The sequence below is a fragment of the Pempheris klunzingeri genome, chromosome 6 (genome assembly GCF_042242105.1).
Source record: "Pempheris klunzingeri isolate RE-2024b chromosome 6, fPemKlu1.hap1, whole genome shotgun sequence".
Taxonomy (NCBI): domain Eukaryota; kingdom Metazoa; phylum Chordata; class Actinopteri; order Acropomatiformes; family Pempheridae; genus Pempheris; species Pempheris klunzingeri.
This window is the reverse complement of record NC_092017.1, coordinates 14,682,777-14,703,711: the sequence shown is the minus strand read 5'-3', so window position 1 is coordinate 14,703,711 and position 20,935 is coordinate 14,682,777. Positions and strand designations below refer to the sequence as shown.

The following is a 20,935-nucleotide window of genomic DNA, read 5'->3' as shown; positions in this document are numbered from 1 at the left end:
CAAGAACCAGTAGATGTTCATGAGCAGAAGTGCCAGGAGAAGAGCGTTGAAGAAGAAGTAGAAGGGGATGCTGGGGACCAACTGGAGGCTGGACACGCACGTGGCATACAGCACTTTGAGGGGGAACCAGTAGAGACGGAACCAGAACCTGTGAGACAGAAACACCACGGACACCACAGATAGAAATATTACTCATCTGCATTCATTCTTCATTAGGGACAGACAAAATGATGAAGCTGTAAAAAATACAAAACATTTCACAGTGACAGAGAACAAATGGGACATTAAGAGGAAGAGTGACAGAAAATTAGTGTGTGTGTGTGTGTGTGTGTGTGTGTGTTTGTTGAGCCTCACCAAGTGATGCTGAAGCTGACGGAGCCCATGTTGGACAGCACGTCGTTGAGCAGGTAATAGCCTCCTCCTCTGGACTTCAGGTAGACGTTGAGCTTGGTAAACTCTAACTGGATGTCATTGATGTCGTGGAGGAACAAAACCAGGATCCCGACGTTGTGGTATCTGAGGGGCAGGGACCATGAAGTGTAGTGTGGTTATATTTCATTTTATTTTTGATGTGATAGTTACAATGTAAGTTTTGTCCTCCTCTCTCACAGATGCATAGTAAAACTGTGGCTGTAAAATAGGTCAGTGTTACGTCTCGTCAACTTTGTTAAGTTTAGTTCATGTGTTTTTCTGTTACTTCCTGTTTTGTTGTGACTTTCAACTTTTCCCTCTCGTTTCAGTCCAGCGCCTTTAGTCAGTGTTAGTGAGAGTTTCTTGTGAGGGAGTTTGAGTCTAGTCAGGTTGGTATCTATTAAGTATTTTGTTTATTTTTGGTGTCTTGTCCTTGTTTTTTTTCGGCAACATTAAAGCTGCACCTTTTAACAATCTGTTTTGCCAAAATTTTCAAGACATGTTTCGGTCTTAATTTACAGGTACAAAAAAAACAATATTCTTTGTGTTGACCTTCCCTTTTCTAACACATTATATTGGCGTTTCAGTGCTAATGTTCTTTCATTCATTTATCATCTATGCCGCTTATCCTTAAAGGTCACTGGGGGGGCAGGAGCCAACCCCAGCTGACACTGAGCAGGAGGTGGGGTACAACCCGGACGGGGAGCCAGCCAGTCACACTGCATGGTAATGTTTGCTAATGCTAAACAACAAACCAACCAAGTAAATTTTTGTTTTCCGACTTGAAACTAGACAAAAAGTACCTGAAGGCGTAAGAGAAGCTAATGAGTGCCAGCGTGATGATGTGGTGCACCACCATGACGGCTGAGTCCTTCCTCCATGCGTCCATGTAGACTGTAGCATAGATGGAGTGGCCGTAGAAGCTGCCCTGGATCAGGTAGGCGATGGCGATGTCTGTAGGCACTGACATACCACTCTTCCAGTCTGGACAAACAGGTGAGAAGTGTGAGGAGAGGTCAGGGCGTCATGTTACTTTTGCTTACTTCCAACTTACTTGGTATGACTTCAGTCATGTACTGTTCAATGATGAGTAACTGGCAACATTATTTGTTTTATACTGTTTGCATTAGAAGGACTTCAGAAATACACAGACTACAGTAGATATAGTATTGATTCTCATAAGTAAAGGGGTTATGTTCATTCACATTTCTGTTTGGATATATATAGCAAAACTTAAGTAAGATATTTCGATTTAAAATTAACAAAAAGCCAAGAAAGTTATTTCATTTTAGTTTGTGCATATTTGGATACAATATGTAATATAATGTGTCTATTACTCAGCACTTTATAATTTGGATGCATGTTTTTTCATTGTTTCTTCTAAAAAACTTCTTTTGTATTTGTATTTGTAAGAGAAATTTTCACCAAGGTTGGTATATGAAGTATGTGAATGAGCCTAGCATACCGTTTTACCTGTACATCATTTATTTGCTGCTACCCGCCCACTTGCACTGTTGTATATTTTGTTTATAATGGCGTGCTGTGTTATGTCTGTTGTATGTACCTTTGCTGCATTTTGGGAGAAGCCAAATACAAATTTCAACTGAGGTGGACTATAAAATCAAGTGGATAATCTAATGTAATCTAATCCAAACTAATGTTATAGCCACAGCCTGCTTCACATATACAATCATAAATAAATGTGGTGACATCCTGTCTATAGGTGGCACTACAGCAACATGATAAATCTAAATAGCCACACTACTTTTCAAAAACCATGGCTGCCATCAGCCGATCACCATTATTTGCTGTCAATATATGCATTGATACAGATCTGAATCAAGAAAATCATATAAAAAATCAGAATATATTTAGAGTTGTGCAGCCTTTGGCAGAGGCATGCACTCCCTGAGAGCTCTACATGTCTACTGTATTATACATACATATGTAATATAATGTTTTACATGTGTACATATGTGTTACTCCTGTTATCTGTTGTCTTGTTTGTAGATGGTGGACTCTTGCTCACACAATAAAACAGAGACAGGTGATTGTACCATAACTATCACAGAGATGGAAACAGGCGTGCCAACAAACCCATTTAACTCAGGCTCACTGCTTATCAGTGCAAGTGGAGGAGACAGTTGTCTGTTCATAAGTGTTAAGACAACAAGACTTATTGTCTCAGGCCTATTGTAACAAATTTCAGATTACAAAAGACTGTGGAGGCTGAAGAAAAAAATGTAATTTTTAAATGATTAATCACATAATTTTGCAGTGAATGAATTTGTACTACACTGATAAGAAAAGCATAAAAAAACAATATACTATCTAATTATTCTCATAATGAGTCAAATATTCCTGCTGCTTTAAAATTTACACTTTAATATTAATAAATTAAATTAAAAAGGGTTATGTTTGATTTATAGACATACAACTAATGTGCGATGCAATAAAGGTCCAACCCACAGGGAAGCAATAGAGACTCAGTGTTATATACACACATTACTGAGCTATATACAGTAACTTCCGGGGTGGGTGTACCAGATGTGAGGGGTAAGCTGGGAGAGTTAGCATGGGAGGCTGGAGGGATCAGGTTTAACCTCAGGAGAATTAGAGATGGTTTCTAAAGCACCACAGGCAGAACAGGCCAAATGAACGTTACGGCTACTTGGCGAGCTCATGTCTCAGAACCCTATCAGATGTTGGACGGAAACTTTCTCCTCCGATGTTTGAGTAAGGTTTGTCTCTAGTGGGATGGGGTTACGTGCGGGCCCTGTGTAATGTTTATTGATTGGTCCTTCCGTCATTAAACATTGAGAAGAAGGCTGCTAGATGGATCACAACAGAAGAGCTGCCAAGGGGAGGCATGGGAACCGGAGACTGTCTTTTTCTACTGGAGACTGAACTTTTTTTTGCCTTTTTTCCTCAGAATAAAGACACTCTGCCCCTCCTCGCTTCTGCCACTGTGCTACTTTGGTTCCTCCAAAATTTCCAAATTCTTACGTCTCTTTCTGGCTTCACATCTCTCTCTCTATTTCTCTCTCCCTCCCTTCCTCCCTCCTTAGCAGTCCAGCCACATTACGCTGCCTCTGTACACATCTCGGGCTGACAGCTATTAGAGGTGATGCAGCTATTAAAGATGAACCTGGCGCTGTCAGCCAGCCTTTGCTATCTCCACTCGGAGTGATGCAGTTGGACCGGAGCCCTGACACCTCCATGTCTGATGGAAGAGGCAGAGAGAGACTATGAAAGATGCTGTTGGATTGTTAGTGGAATACCCATTTCATATGTATCATATAGCAATGCAGTGATAGTCATCACACAGGTTCTCGGTCATGACTCTATTCTCCATAACGTACATTTATGCAGATAAAACATCAAAACTTAATGATACATTACATTCTAATGACACATTAAGTTTTACCCCAATAATTGCTCGAATAATGTTGCTCTCATTTGGATTGTTGCCATATAATTTACCCCTGTGATAAAAAGAGTATAAGTTAAACTTGTCACTTTTAATGTGCCAATGTTAATGCTGAACCTGGTGAATTAAGGTTTTGGGGGTTTTGTGTCAAAAACAGGAAGGAGAGACTAATTCAAGGGTTGGTATATGCGTAAACCACCAGGCTACATATCCTGTATTTGCTGCCATACATATTTCTCTATTTGAAGAGTACTAATAAACACACTTTTTCTGAGGTGAACATTTAGCTCATATGGACTGCATTCAAACACTAAAGAGGAATTAATAGGAGTAAATTAAATTTCTATTCAATGTATTAAATGAAATTAAATACTGACAGATTATTTAAAACATTAAATGGTGTTTTCGTTTAAAGGTCCCATATTATACAAAATGCTCTTTTTAATGTCTTGTCAATATAAACATGTCTCTGGTGTGCCAAACTATGAGGAAAGACCATCCTCTCTCTTTTTCTCCTGCTCCGTCTTTCAGTAAATTTGTGTGAAAACACGCTGTTAAGATTCGCCCCGCTTTATGATGTCATAAGGGGACCTCCTCCAGCCCTTCAGCAGGCCGACTGTCCACCTCGCTGTCAGCCATTGTTCTTTCCTCACTAATTCCAGCTCCTGGTGACACAAAGATGTGGAAGGCGAGAGCGAAGCAGCAGATTGTTTCTGTTCCTCTAAAACGGAGCGTTCAGACAGAGACTGAAAACAGCTGCAGCTGTTTCATCTGCTATGAGAAAAATAATGTGCTTTTTGAACATTAAACCATGTAAACCTGTTGTAGTGGGACCTCCAAATACAAGCATGAACTTGAATATGAGCAGAATATGGGACCTTTAAAATGATGGAGTCATTACATAAACAGCTCCTGAAGAGGTCACGTGACCTGCTATACAACTGAACTTTAAATGACATGAAATTGTGTGTCCACACTGTTGCGTATCTTACTGTAGAAGACAGAGGGCGGATCGTGGAAAAAGGAGTAGGAGGTAAAGAAGAGCAGGTAGGTGCTGTATGACCACGACATGGTGTAGAAGACCAGCTTCCACGCGCTCTCCGGCATCTTGGCAGCATCTTTGGGCAGCAGCCTCCACCGCTGTGCTAGAGGCTGTGGGGCCAGAGCAGAGAGAGGAGCCAGTCAGACAGAGCAGAGGAAGTCACAAGGATGAATCTAGCTGTTTCTCTCGGGCCTGCAGCTGGGTGAGCTGCCTGCTGGGAGGCCTTTGGACACAATAACTGGTTAATTTAAATGGTGATGCAAACATATTTCAAAATAAATAATTAAGAATAAACAGATGATTGTTCATTGATGTGTATAGTGGTTCATATTGAGATGTTGGTTGAAAGTGTAAAATGACCCACTGCTGGCCTGCTGCCAGTGCTACAGACAATGTCAGGATGTTGTTTAGATGCTAGATTGCAGATAAAGCAGATGTCGCTGTTATATATGTATAAACATATTTAAGCCAACATCAACATATGTCTTCCTTTCCTTTCTGCGTGTCCTTCTCTTTTCTGACACATACGTGTACACGTACCATCAACAGTGTGCCATGGTACATTACAGGCATGTGACCGTCTGCCCATAGATACGTGTCTTTCACAAGTCTGCTTGTGGCTTGCTATGTGAGCATGTAAGCAGAAATAGAGGAAGTCGCAGAGAGACGTCCTGGTGTAGCCTGATAACACAACCCCACCTACTCACTAGTGGGGCCATTATCTTCCTCCTTCCACTCCCTAATCTTACTCTCTCCTCACCCCCACATTTTCCTCAGTTTTTCTCTCTTTCCTCAGCCTCAATCTCTGAGAGAAACTCTAAATCGTAATCATTCAATTTAAAGGAATAGAAACAGGAAACTCTGCGGATGTGACATTGATATATAATTACCAATAAAGGCAAACATGTAAAAGGAAATGCACATGTGCACACACACACACACACACACACACACACACAGAGGCACAAGGATGAGCAGAAAGACAGGTAAAATAGGTAATACAGGTACATCGGTTCAGCAGTAAGACAGGCAGGTGTTCAGTGTTTCACAGCTGAGCCAAGACAGGAAACCAGACCCAGCTCACTGCCTCATAAACAAAATGCCACACACACACACACACACACACACACACACACACACACACACACTGCTTTAGAAGGCAGCGAACTGGTGTAACAGGAGGCAGGAAAGTGAAAGTTGCCGGTGTCAGTGATACAGCACGTCTCAGTCAGTTGTTACCAAGCTGCTGGTCTACAGGACCTGATACGATAAGGCTCAATGACTGAATACATGACAAATTAATGGAGGGAGTGTTGCTGCGGCTTGATGTAAACCATGTGGTCTAAGAAAGTCACATTCACAGGGATTCATGTAGCCATTTCTGTCTGATACTTTTTCTCTTTTCTTTTATTCTTTTTCTCTTTTTTTCTCTTTCTGCTTTTTTTTCTTTTCCGCGTTTCATCCTTTTTTTTCGACTGTTTTCTGGATTTGCGTCACACAAGAGTCAAAATCAAGAGAGGGAAGGAAGCTGACAAGCCAACACTGATGTGAGATAACATGTAACAGCAACAGACTTTGTGGTCCTCAATCATGACACATTAAAAAAAAAAAAAAAGGTGGCAGCATCCGGGGGGTCACATGATCCCACACGCGGCTGCTGATTGGATGAGACTGTGGTGAACATGTGGTACATGTTCAGTAAGTCATGACCGGAGCGCAGGACATTCAACACATTCTTTTAAGTCTCTCGGTACATCTGTATCAGCCCCTCTCTATCGGCCCTCCCATCCTCCCTCCCCCCTGCTCTCTCACCCCTCCTCCCCCCTTTATTTGTCACTCTTCCCAGCTCCCTCGTTCTTTCTTTCTCTCTCCACCCCTGCGTCTCCCCCCTGCCTGCGACATTTATTTATAGAAGCCAGCTGTCAGTACACAGCATACCCCCTCGGTCCTCCACCACATCACCCCCTCTGATACACAAAAAACATAAGCCTACGCACACTCATGCACACTCTCACAGGCAGGAACACACTAGTGGCTGACACAGGTTACTGCAGACACCAGCCATGCCTCTGCAGCTCATACCTCACTTGTTAATCACCATTACTGCTGTTTCACTGCTGGTTCATCTCTTACCAGTGCTTCCAGATTCACAGCCTATCTGTCCTATTTACCTGTATACTCCTCTCCTACAGTTTCCCTCTGTCACGTCTGCATCTGTAACACCATATCCACTGTTTTCTTTCATCCCATTTCCTGTGTCATCTATAGTGTGTCTGGCTGCGTTTACACACTCAGTAGTGACACAGTTTCCTTATGTGAGTGTTGCTTATGAACGTCATGAACCGCATTTTAAAACCACAGTGGTAATGTGGGCTTTTCAGGTAGGTGGTGCCAGTTAACGGGGTGTATTTCTGGAGGTTGTTCAGGAACCGTTGTAGACGTCTTGACAACTTTCTCATAATAGCTGAGAACTGAGTGGTCTGTGCTACACGCCAATATGGTTACCGCTATTATTCATGGCTATTGAGACGTTGGCTAAAGGAAAGGACAGTTTACCTGTTCAGACAAAAATAAGTACTAAGCTCAACTATTCCCACAACACTATGAGATATTATCAGGCAATTAAAAGGCAAAAGCACACATTCCTGGTACAGAACATTACTACTTTAACTGAACACAGAATTCTGCAGTTTACTTCGTGATTGCCGTGATGGAGAATAAAACAACTGTATATAACCTTATATGACAACATAACAATAATTGTAAAGATAACTTTGCAGAGTGTTCAAATCCTTTCTCACAGTAACTTAAACCACTATGTGCTCAAATTGGACCTGTGGGTCATATTTCCTCCTGTAATCTGTACCCGGAGCAGCACAACCCCATCAAAGCAGCCCCATGCATCTATTTAATGCAGTGCTGCTTCTGGATTGTCAGCCAGCACCACTATAGGTCGAGGATTTTCCTGATTACGTCCGTCATCTGCTATTGGCAGTGGCATGACCCGGAACCAAGGACGGGCTGATAGCGGATTTGTGTCTGAGGTTCATCTCCTGGCATTTGTTGGGGAAATGTGATGCTTTAGATTCCTGACTAATTTTGGACAGCGGTGGTCTTTCTGTATTCTGGTCCTGGCCTTTAAGCGGCCGAAACCACACAGTAGGGACAAAATCATTGTTTCAAATGGAGATTCTGAGAGATTATATAACCAGCCTGCCAATGGCTCCATTCTTGTCTCTCTGAGCCAGCCAGCCCACCATCACACTGGGTCCTATCCACCCACTCTGTCTATCTACCCTTTGGTTTTCTGTGCCAGCCTACAGAGTGGGGGTATAGTGGGTCAAGGACACTGTGATAATCCACTCGTCCTCTGTCGGATAAATGACAGGGCCTTGAATTACACTCAGCTGGGACCTGCGACCATTCAACAGCTCCCCCCCTCTCTTCCTCTTCCTCTCTCTCTCTCTCTCTCTGACAGACAGACTCTGGCTGAACTCGTTCTCTAGCTCAGGGCATCACTGGATTTCATTTCATTGCCCGCTTCTCCCTGCTTAAGAGGGAGAAGCAGGCCTTAAAACAGGAGGAGAAAAGGAAATAACAGAGGCAGAGTGTGTTTGAAAGGAAAAGAGTCAGCGTGAAAGAGACTTCACAACAAATAAGTGGTTCCCTTAGCAACCATGCAGGGATGCTGGCAAAGCCGTTCAGTGTGGCTAAAAACTCCACTCCTTCCCCATCTGCCACCCCCCCTCCACCCCCCCTCCCCTTTTTTACCCTCTCTTTCCCCGCTCATCTGCAGCTGCACTCGATCACTCTTCCTTTCGCCCTCCGCTCTCTAAAGGTTCTCAGTTTGCCCCCCCCTGCCCTTCCTGGAAGCAAGCGATGAGAGAGGAGCGAGGGTGAATGGACTCCACTGGCCTGTTGCATAAGAAAGTAAACTGGGCCAGTGAGTCAGGATGACGGCTCATGTGTGGATCTGTTCAATAAGGCTCGCTCTCTCATTCAACACTCTTTCGTTCCTTTGGCTCTGTCGATCTTTTGAATTAACCTGACGTCACTCTGTCCATCTCAGTGTCACTTTTAAACCCAGTTCTGTCACAAAGTCCTTCCATTCTCTTTTCATCTTTTTCCACACTGGGGTCAAACAGGATTCACAGTTTTAGACTAGACTGCATTTACATATGCAAGGCTTGCCATTTTTCCCCGCCACATCAAGTATCCCCTTCATTACGCATCTATTCTACCTCACCCAAATCAGATGATCAGCCTCTACAAAGAGAAAATGATCCAACCCACCCCACCGCCCCGTCTCCCCCTTTCTTCTTAACTAGGCGACGAGCACACAGCTGTCATTGGGGATAAGGATCTGGCCAAAGATGGATGCAGAAGGTTGATGATGGTACTTTGCTGATTTTCTTTATTGTTGGGAACTCAGACCTGTGCTGGTTGGTTGGTTTTCCATATGACAGGTGGTAAAAGGTGTTCAATGATGTTTTGGAGGTTTTTAGTACAAAATGTGATAAGAACACGCTGCTTACAGTATTTAATACTCAGCAGCAATGCTAAAAGTGCTAAAAATCATTCAACTCCAACTGCAGATTGACTTTTTCAGTATCCTGACAGTCAGACTAAATTGTTTCACTTCATTAATTCATGGTGATATCTTGTTGGGCAGGGGGCTATTTTGTTTGTTTACTCTGTACCCTGAAAAAGTGACATGTTATCTTTCATTTTACAGGGAGGCGGTGGTAGTGTTTGCTAAGAGCATTTAATGTGCATAACATGTTGATTTAAAAGTTGTTGTTTCTGTATGTAGCCTTCTCCCTCTCTCTCCTAACCTTTCCAGGTCACTAGTGTCGGGTAATTGCAGCTTTCACATCCACATCCTATCTACTCAGTGTAAGCAGCTGAGGCCGACAGCAGACGGTGATGCATGCTGGGAGATGAGCCCACTGTTAATTTGTATGTGACTCAGTAAAAAGAAATGTCCAACAGATGAAAAACTGTGGATCCTCCGATCGAATAACTCACCATGACCAAAGAGGGAGAGGACTCACTAGTTAGTCTAATCGCACTGAGACAGAACACACACACGCTGAGACTAATTAAGGGTCAGACTGCATGTGATGCTTTTTGTCTTTCCACGAGGATGTTGCTGAACTGAGGAAAATTCACATTACTCGAGCTGGGCAGTGCAACACTGCCTGTTTATTACTGATGCTGAACCAGAAGGTTGGCTCACAATTTGTACTTCATTTGTTTAAAAACACACGATTAGACGAGGCACTGTCGCCACTGAGCAAACTCATTTGCACGGAAGCGTGTGACTGCACCCTCCTTGCATCCATGAGTGAGTAAACGACCACAATTTATGACTGATAATCTACAGCAGCTCTCATGTAGAAAATACATCTGAAACATTTGAATTCACTGACTTTAGAGCCCCTTGGGCCCTCTGGCCATCACAGATTAAGTACATTTTCAGGCTGCAGATCATGAAATTGCCTCAAAATTGTATTTGAATCTGTTGTAAGTTGATTGGCATGGCAACTATTATACACACTTGCCTGACCTCATCTGGCTGCTCTCACAGCGAAGGAACCGGTGAATTCTCAAAACTAAACATGCAATGGTTTCAGTTCCTGCTGTATAAATACATTACATATATTCAAATAAGAACAGGGTTTGAAGCCTTTCTAGCCTGTGTGTGTATGTGTGTGCATACATATGATTTCCCAGCACATATGTGTCACAATATGTTTGTGAGTGTGTAAGAGAGCTGGTGCACCTGTTGGGAGCAGGTCTAGCCTATTAGTTGATACCAGTAGAGGCGTTAACCCCATACTGTCAAATTATTATTGTCAAATTAACTCCTGGAGCATCAAAGTAAATGAACATGGCCTCCACTATGAAGTTGCTAAGCTAAAACATGTGCTCACGTACAACATTGTTTTTTTAAATGATATCACTGCTTTGTTCACTCCTAGTTTTGGAAGAGGGACATTAACATGTAGCCTATATAATCTGTGAAAAACATTACATTAATACATTAGTGGATTTTTGTTTTTAAATTGGGTAAAATCAGCTGCTAGTCCGAAACATCCTCATATTTACACAGCTGCACATTTTTACACCTGCCTAATAGTAGAGAGAAAGCTGTGAGGTGATCACCTGCTGTACAACCCTGACCCCCATCCAACACCGTTTCATAATGAGTAGTACACAATTACATAACAGTCACTTGTGTGCCTCTTGTTGCACTCTGAAGTGATGTTTGTGCTCGTTTCATTATTTATTTATTCCCTTATATTCGCTATTTGTGGCTACAGCAACGATCAGAAGGGCTAAAGCTAACTAACCCAGAGCAGGAGAGACCGCAGCAAGAAAAGTGTTTGTCCACCTCCTTCACATTTAATCAAAAAAATCAAATTTATATTCCTAATCACATTAAATGTGTAACAGACAACTGCGCTGCTCACAAACATCAATCTGAATGTCTAGAGCTAATTAGGAAATGTATCAAGCAAAACTGGATTTGGTGTTGAACTCTTTCCCAACATTCACTCACCAACAATGCTGCTACATTTTGGCAGGAGATGGTACATTTGTTCAATCTGCAGGGACAAAACATTATATTCTTACACTGTTACATTTTCTCCACAAACAAAAACACACACAGAAACAGAAATAGTCTACAGCAGCACACACGCACTGTGGCAAACAAGTGGCATACAGTGAGCTCTTTATTTGATGCAGCTGCACATGCACTTGTTTTCGTTTTGCTGCGAAAGAACATCAGGCTTGTGATGTGTGATCATATGGCTTTCATTCATACCTTAAGAGCATATATTGTGCTGTGCTATTGTGCTGTCTCTATCTCTGCCATTATATACTGTGTGCTCTCAAACTGCAGAGGGAATGAAGCCTTTATCCGAACACAGTTTCAAATCCATATATTGTTCCGGAGTGGTCACAGCAAGAGAAAGAGTGCAGGAAAATAAGAGACGCAAAGGTTCAGTGTCAGTGCATTAAGATATTCACTCAAGCTGCTTCCTGTCCAGACTGGCAGCTACAAGACATATGGCTGTCATTCATAATGCACTACCCATGTCGTCTGGCAGCACAGAGAGACTGACGACCGAGTGTATGAGTGTAAACGCTTGTGTGTGTGTGTGTGTGTGTATCAACAGCCGGTGGTTCATGAGCTCACGGTAATTATCCACCCACAGATAATCTAAAGCTAACTTAAAATACATACATTCAGAGTAAGACAGCGATGTTGGCTGCTAGAGATGTAGAGTAGAGTATGTAGAGTATACAGTGGGGCAAAAAAGTATTTAGTCAGCCACCAATTGTGCAAGTTCTCCCACTTAAAAAGATGAGAGAGGCCTGTAATTTTCATCATAGGTACACTTCAACTATGAGAGACAGAATGGGGGGAAAGAATCCAGGAAATCACATTGTAGGATTTTTAATGAATTAATTGGTAAATTCCTCGGTAAAATAAGTATTTGGTCACCTACAAACAAGCAAGATTTCTGGCTCTCACAGACCTGTAACTTCTTCTTTAAGAGGCTCCTCTGTCCTCCACTCGTTACCTGTATTAATGGCACCTGTTTGAACTCGTTATCAGTATAAAAGACACCTGTCCACAACCTCAAACAGTCACACTCCAAACTTCACTATGGCCAAGACCAATGAGCTGTCAAAGGACACCAGAAACAAAATTGTAGACCTGCACCAGGCTGGGAAGACTGAATCTGCAATAGGTAAGCAGCTTGGTGTGAAGAAATCAACTGTGGGAGCAATTATTAGAAAATGGAAGACATACAAGACCACTGATAATCCAGAAGAGGATTGGGAGAATGTCATATGGTCAGATGAAACCAAAATAGAACTTTTTGGTAAAAACTCAACTTGTGGTGTTTGGAGGAGAAAGAATGCTGAGTTGCATCCAAAGAACACCATACCTACTGTGAAGCATGGGGGTGGAAACATCATGCTTTGGGGCTGTTTTTCTGCAAAGGGACCAGGACGACTGATCCGTGTAAAGGAAAGTATGAATGGAGCCATGTATCGTGAGATTTTGAGTGAAAACCTCCTTCCATCAGCAAGGGCATTGAAGATGAAACGTGGCTGGGTCTTTCAGCATGACAATGATCCCAAACACACCGCCCGGGCAGCGAAGGAGTGGCTTCGTAAGAAGCATTTCAAGGTCCTGGAGTGGCCTAGCCAGTCTCCAGATCTCAACCCCATAGAAAATCTTTGGAGGGAGTTGAAAGTCCGTGTTGCCCAAAACATCCCCAAAACATCACTGCTCTAGAGGAGATCTGCATGGAGGAATGGGCCAAAATACCAGCAACAGTGTATGAAAACCTTGTGAAGACTTACAGAAAACGTTTGACCTCTGTCATTGCCAACAAAGGGTATATAACAAAGTATTGAGATGAACTTTTGTTATTGACCAAATACTTATTTTCCACCATAATTTGCAAATAAATTCTTTAAAAATCAGACAATGTGATTTTCTGGATTTTTTTTCTCATTTTTTCTCTCATAGTTGAAGTGTACCTGTGATGAAAATTACAGGCCTCTCATCTTTTTAAGTGGGAGAACTTGCACAATTGGTGGCTGACTAAATACTTTTTTGCCCCACTGTGTGTGTGTGTGTGTGTGTATATATATATATATATCTTTCCTAGTGCATTAATGCTTTAATCAACATATTTAAGCCATTCAGTTGTTTTTGAGAAAGTTTGGTGGCTAAAATGCTGCAGACTATGTCTTTGTTTCTCAGTGTGCACACGAGATGAAAAGTGAAAACAAATGTGGCGAATGACGATACTTCAAAGTTAAAGTGCACCAGCTAAATGCAAGTTCTCGTGCTTTTATGGATTTCTGGGTTTAATGATTAGAGTTGCGTTTAAACCTTGTCACGGCAAAGTCACGTATTTCTGTGATGTAACCAACACACAGACACATCGGTCTTGACACCATATGGAGCTGATTAATAAATACAAATCTTGCTCGCAGACTCTGGAAACCTGCCAGTAGGGTCTGTCCTATTCATTCAAAAACATAACAAATAATAATGATGCATTATGGAACTGCCTAGGTAAGTTACAAATAAATGTATATGTGATGTCTCGTCCTGATTCTTTGGTTTTATTTGTCACTGTAATTTTTTCATTATTACCTGTTTTCTTCTCTCGTTACAGATACTTCACTTCCTGTCCCTGAGTGTTTCTCGCCTGTGTGATTGTCTCATTAGTTTCACCTGTCCCTCATTATCCTCCCTTCCCAGTGTATTTAGTTTGTGTGTTTCCCCTCCCAGTGCCGGTCCGCCTTTGTACCCTTGGTTCAAGTGTTCAGCGATTTCTACTTAAGTGTTTCCTTTTTTTCTTCTTCTTTTAAAAAAAAATAAAATCTTTGATCACATTCCTGACTAAACCTTTTTGTCTTATCCTTATTGGTTTGGTTTGCCTTTCTCCTCACTGATCACCTGTATACGGTACCTTTTATCCAAGTAAAGGCTGCTTTTTTTCAAGTTGAGCTACTTCGCCTTATTCTACATGAGTCTTCGCAGTATAATATAATAACAAAAACTTATTTCCCATGATATAGATTAATATTGACAATATCAATCGCAAACACCACGAAAGCCAGAAGTAATCAGAAATCAGAAATTGTGATACTGAATCAGAATATCAAATCAGCACCTTAAGATTCAATATAGTAATGTATTGAGAAATCCATGTTGACTCCCTACATAATAATAGTAATTGCTAATACATTAACTCTGATTACACATAGGCCACATAGGCCTGTGCAGTTAAACAAACAATGAAATCCTGTATCTATTTTATTCTGTTTAAAAGACTTTGAATTGTAATAGTGTTCCAGGGAGGAGGTTTCAGACATCATAATGATCTCCACTGGGGGATATTTGTCATTCTTTGCCAAAAATCATGTCCTTCAGGGGATTTCGAAGAGTGTGTGGTCTGTGTAGTCTCCCTGAATCATTTTGTTAGAACAACCTCTGCAATTGCTGCCATATGTGAGTAAGTTCCCCTGAGCAGCCGACTCTTAACCTTCAGGTCTGGGCTAAGTAGCTATGTGGTTATGCAGATCCAAAACCAAGTGGTGGGTGAGGACAAGATAGAGAGGACGAAGCGCCGGGTTAGATTACAACTGATAAATGTTAGATCAAGAAGGTACAGAAAGAAGGAAGAGGTCTGATGAGGTGAACTGACGGGAGAGGAGGACAAAGAAGAACGCCACAGGCAACTACTCTGATCACATTTGGCAGAGAGAAGTGCTCCCTTTCTGACTGTGAGTCCATGCGTGCACCAGTCTCCTCTACAGACACAGACAGAGACACACACTGGGACACAGAAACTGATCTAATTGTATCCCATGAACGTTTCTGAGATCCTGCTAATAACCACAGTAAAGAGAGGAGTTCAATTCATTATCATCACCCTGTGGACGTCAGTGAACCATACGAGCTTGCGGAGAACCCTGTTTCACATACAAATCTGAGGTTCTTTACTTGAGTATTTTCCTCTTATGTCGCTTTATATTTCAACCCCACTACAAGTCAAGAGGCAAATATTGTACTTTTTATTAATGTACATTTATTTGACAGTTTCAGTCACTGGTTGCTTTAAAAAGAATTAAGACTGAAATGACAAGTTAAATAAGCGATTGACAAAAAATTAACTTTCATGCAAAAGTATTTCATGATTCCAGCTCCTCAAATGGGAAGATTTGCTCCTTTTCCTTCAAATGATTTCAAAATTTTAAATTTCTTTTTAAATATTTTGAGGTTTGTACTATCTTTGAGATAAAACGAGCATTGTGAAGGTGTCACTTTGGGCTCTGGGTGACTGTGACGGGCTTTTATTTAATTTATATGAACCAAACAATCAGTCGATTAATGGAGAAAATAATCAGCAGATAAATCAGCAATGAAAATAGTTTAAATCATGCACAAAATAGTTAAAAATTAGCTCCACATCAATGAACTAAAATCAAACATAAGATTGTGCTTTTTACATTAATGCATCAGTAATGATATATGATATAATGTATAACAACATATCAGTCTCAGGGGCCATTTCTCTGCATTGGGTACCTTGCAGAGTACATTTTCGTAATTATTTTTCCAAGCAACATTGTCACTGCAGGAGTTTAACAGTGTTTATTAGCACTCTAACTAAAGTAAAGGATCTGAATACTTCCTCCATCACTGCCTAAGAGTGTATGAAGTATGACGCGTGCACAGAGCATTCAAAATGATCCTGGGTTTCCTCTAACCACTGCGCTCTCTCACACTGTTATAGAGTAGCCTTGTAAGAAAAGACACAGCTGCCAAGTGTGAAGCCTACAGTGGCATTGTGTTCTTGTCTAATGACAGTCTGTCTGCTGTGTCTATCTGGAGCCGAGTGAGTGAGATGGAAAGAGAGAGGAAGAGGAAAAAGATTGAGAGGCCGGCCGCAGCAGCTCTGAGGCGGTCAAGGCCTCACAGCACATTCCAGCTGACCAGAAGAGAGTCGGACTGTCACAGTCAGCAAACAGAGCTGATTCATGGGCCTGCTTTGTAGCTGGTGATACATATGGCTGCCTTGGCTATGATTCACCGTGTTTGAGAGTGCACAACCACTTCCTCTGTTTCTTCTGTCAGTGGAATACTCGATGGACATGCTGTCTGTTTGGTGTTTGGGACTACAGCAACTACACTCATACTAAACTACAGCGTGTAAACGAGTCTTCTACAAACTGTTTCAATAAATACGGACTATATCACACACACAGAATTTGTGAACACACCTAAAGGCTGCAATATAACTATTCAACAGTCCAAAACCCAAAGATATTCAATTTACAAAGACACAAAAGAGAAAGAGGCAGGAAATCTTAGACATTTGAGAGGCAGGAACCACAGATTCCTTTTTTTTTAATACTATTTTTAAACTATTCTTGCTTGAAAAATGACTGAAATCACTGACCAATTTCTGTATATCAACTAACTGATTAATTAACTAATTGTTTCAGCTCTAAACGAGAGTCTACCCGTGTCTGGAGAGAGTGATAATTAGCAGGGCATTGAGGGATAGGGGGTGTGTGTCTGATTAAAAGTGGAGGTAAAAGTTTGCTGTGATTCGTAACTTTAAGCAATAACACTTGCTGATGCTGCAGCATGAGTGATTATCTAACTCTGAGTTGGTTAGGGTTTTAGGTTTTCTCAAATCAGATCTTTAAGACAGACTGTCCACACTGTTATTTGCAAGTGATCAGATCGGATTTGTGAGCCCAGACATCATGACCCTATCGGCATGGGTTGCTGTGGTAACAATGTAGGCGTCAACGACTTGGTGCGTTGGTGACACAGCTTTCCAACGCAGAAGCATGAGAAATGGAGATCTATCACCTCCAAACTGTCAAACCGTCAAGTAGCGATGCAGACAATTTATTTGAGCATCTGTCCACGAGCTGTCGTTCTCCTTGTTCTCCTCTAGGGTGCCGCTATGCATGTCACTCTGGATTTGACGTTGGCGTTGTGGGATGTGTTGTGAGTGATGAAAAAGACACTTTGAAATCCAATCTGAGTGGCCAGAGCATCCGGACTGAGACGTATCTGTTGAAATTCTACTGCAATCACACTTAAAACCACTTTAAAATATGGCTTGGATGCGATTTTGCAAAATGTGCATTTTATGTTGCCATCCAGACTTTATATAATCAATGTGGATATACCCTGGATATGCCAAAACATGGATTTGGGCTGGCATCTGAGCAAAGCTTTTAGATGTGTCCCTGCTTGAACACAACTCCTTCAAACTGGTGAGCTGATCATTGAGGTGTGCTAGAGGAGGGAAACGTCTGAAACATTCAAGGCCATGGGAAACCAGGACCGGGGTTGGAAAACACAGATCTTGCCTGATAAAATTTGACAAAATGTAAAAAAAAAAAAAAAAGTCAAAATAGTTTATAGAATCTGTTCAAATGCATAGAAATGGCAAGTATATGGAAATCAGCTGCTAAGCCTAACAGAAAAGCCACCAAATACGTCAGTGGGACATTTGAACTGTTCAGCTTGATGCTAAGTGCATTACAGGTTGGAACAACCCTGCAGGCAGCCAAACCTATAAGTGCACAAAGCCCAGCATCAGTGCAGAAAGCCATCAGACGTCCAGTGCTTGACAGACACACAAATTGTGGCATGCTATAATGTAATCTACATTTACTGTATAACACTGATGTAAATGTAAACAAATACAGTGGATATAAGTAGACATGTATAACTGCATCAATCACAGTAACAAAGTCTGATTAAGCGACACACAGACTGACAGTTTTGTGAACCTTTACTAAGTGCTGTGTATTTATGTTGTATGACACACTGGGCAATAGATCACATGTCAGGTGTTGCTGCTCACTTAAACGCTACGTGATGATAAATATGACAGCTGAGTCACACGAGGAGAGGACTAATAATAACCAACCCTCCTAACAATTGTTCGCAATCAGTGTCAAAATTACAAGCAAGTTTCACCTGAGTGGGCACTTTTGGCTGAATGGATGGCGCTTCCCCTTCACCGCAAATCCAGTATCGGGTTTCTCTCTGCGGCTCTAATGTACTACAATGAGCAGGGGCTTAGTGGAACGTGATCTGGGATCTGTGGTTGGGGGACCTTGTCAAACCTCAGGATGCTCTCACATTTAGAACAGCAGCAGGGAATGAGGTGCTACTTAGCTCTATGCAGGGAGATAAGCTCTGCAACAAGGCTGGAGCTGGCACACTGCTGCTCTCCACGCTGAGTGACTGCTTCAGTGTGTGTGTGTGTGTGTGTGTGTGTGTGTGTGAGGGACTATGGGAGGCATTTATGAGAGCAGTTATAAACTGCTGCTGTTTGGAGGGTCTGACTACCACCTGCCTTGTTTGTCTTTACTGAGCAGCTACTGTGTTGCCTTTTTCAAAAAACACACTCTGATGCTGCTGGATGTGAGACTTTATATATATAAATATATATATATATACACACACACACACACACATATATATATATATACATATATATATATATATCCAACACATGCATGTTTGTGGGAGTGTGTGTGCACTTGTGTTAATGATTGGCTGCTGCATGCTGAGTCAGCAGGCTTGGCCTCGGCTACAACACCCGTCAGCCCACTTCTCTTCCCCATTCCTTCCTTCCTCTCGCTCCCTCTTCCTCTCTGTTTATTTATCCCCTCTGATGACCCACTCTCCATTTCTCCAACCCACTGTCATCATATTGTCGCACATGCATGCCTCTGCCAAAACATATGCAAACACAGTCGTAAACACAAATCCACATGTGCACACGAATGCACAGCTCATAAACCACACATCTATTTAACTCATGCAAGGAAACAGGCATAAAGGTGCACACGCTTTGACAAACTTGTGCACAGAGTGAAGTTAAAAAGACAATGAGGAAGGAGTGCAGCCACTTTCACACTTAGATGATTACTCTACTTCAGAATTTCAGTGTTTTTCAATCTGTTTTAAGCAGGCCATTTATCTCTGAGACAAATAATGAGCTTTTCATCACTGAATTTAAAGGACACATATACTTTTGTTTGAAATGTAAAATGCCAATGTCATTAGTGCCAATGAATGAGTCAGGGGGGGGGTTTACGCAACAGCAGAGCTCAAGTGGCTCATCAACAAGTTGTGTTTAATTTAACCTGAGTAAGGTGCTGCTCAAACTCGAGCACTCAAGCATCACACCAAAAGTGAAACGAAATGAAGACCGCAGCACTGTGCACAGGAGCTGCCCCCACCCCCAACACACTCGCCTAACCTCCCCTCAACAGCACGCTCACTGACGTTATGGTACCATGTGGAACCTGGTTTCCCTTGTTTGGAGAGTGTAAACACGGAAAGGCTGACACCCACAGCTCAAGACAGAGACGATCCATCCAACCTCAAGGTTTGAGCTCATTTCTTAGCTGCTGGACAGCCTTGTTCATTAACCATAAGAGCAAGTATCCATCCACAGTGTTGTGTCTAGCAGCGTGCTCTGAATCTGAATATCCCTAATGCACACGATTGAATATCTCTTTAAGAAAGTTTTGTCAGTGAGTGGGCTCTCCCTATAGGCATGAGGCTCACACTTGTATAGGTTACACATCACAACCAGGTTTGTTTGCCGTAACTACTGTCATTAACACAGCAACCTCAGCAAACATCAGTCATAAAATCTCTTATTGCTTTCATATTGGGGAATCTAACTGTGCTGTGGAAAATGCAGATCAGAGTATGTGTAGATTTTAAGTGGGTCAGCTTTCATTCTTCAAACATGACCAGGAGTCCTGTAAGTAACAAAACAGGAAACTAATTATTTTTATCCATCAGCTCTTGTGGCAGATGTACCCTATAATTCACCAGCAGCTGGATGTGGAGCTTGATTTTAGATAACAAATAAAGGGCTGCAACTGATAATTATTTTCATTTGATTAATCAATTAATCATTTTCTCTATAAAACACAACGGCAATGCCCAAGGGATGCTATCAAATGCGTTATTTTGTCTGAGCAACGGTCAAATATTTGCCATTCTTTTTTATACAACAACACAACAAAAACGCATCAACCACAGTTTAACACGAGTTACAAACAAATGTATATGTCTATACTTCATGCAGGTGTACTTTCCTCAGCGCGCCATTTTTTGAGGTTCATAAATGGCGTTTCATAGTGTATCAGAGGAACCAGCATTCATTCATGTCAGATCACAACAGGATCCGATTACACAGTGCTTTGTCCACTGATTTCTAAACTAACATTTAATGTCCATGAGGTTTTACTGAGCGCTGAATTTAATTAAGTATGTGTACTCACGATTGTCCATGCTGTCATTTATTGTGCTCATGTTGCATGACAGCGTAGCCACTTCACTACATATCAGAGCCCGTAGTAATTGTGTACGTCAACACTGTGAAAACCATGTACTCAGTCATTATTGTCAAGATATTAAATGCACTGCGGTTTACTTAACGTCCAAC

The 20,935-nt window shown here is 41.7% G+C and overlaps 1 protein-coding gene across 1 annotated transcript in view; it reads right to left on the bottom strand.

The window, feature by feature from the left end:
• cers1 (ceramide synthase 1) overlaps positions 1 to 20,935 on the bottom strand; it is a 30,062-nt gene that overhangs the window by 6,078 nt on the left and 3,049 nt on the right. The window contains exons 2-5 of the mRNA XM_070831687.1: positions 4,834 to 4,993; positions 1,215 to 1,395; positions 355 to 516; positions 1 to 148 (exon numbers count right to left, since the gene is read on the bottom strand). Of these exons, the coding sequence (XP_070687788.1) occupies positions 1 to 148; positions 355 to 516; positions 1,215 to 1,395; positions 4,834 to 4,993 (651 nt within the window). The remainder of the gene's footprint in view (positions 149 to 354; positions 517 to 1,214; positions 1,396 to 4,833; positions 4,994 to 20,935) is intronic.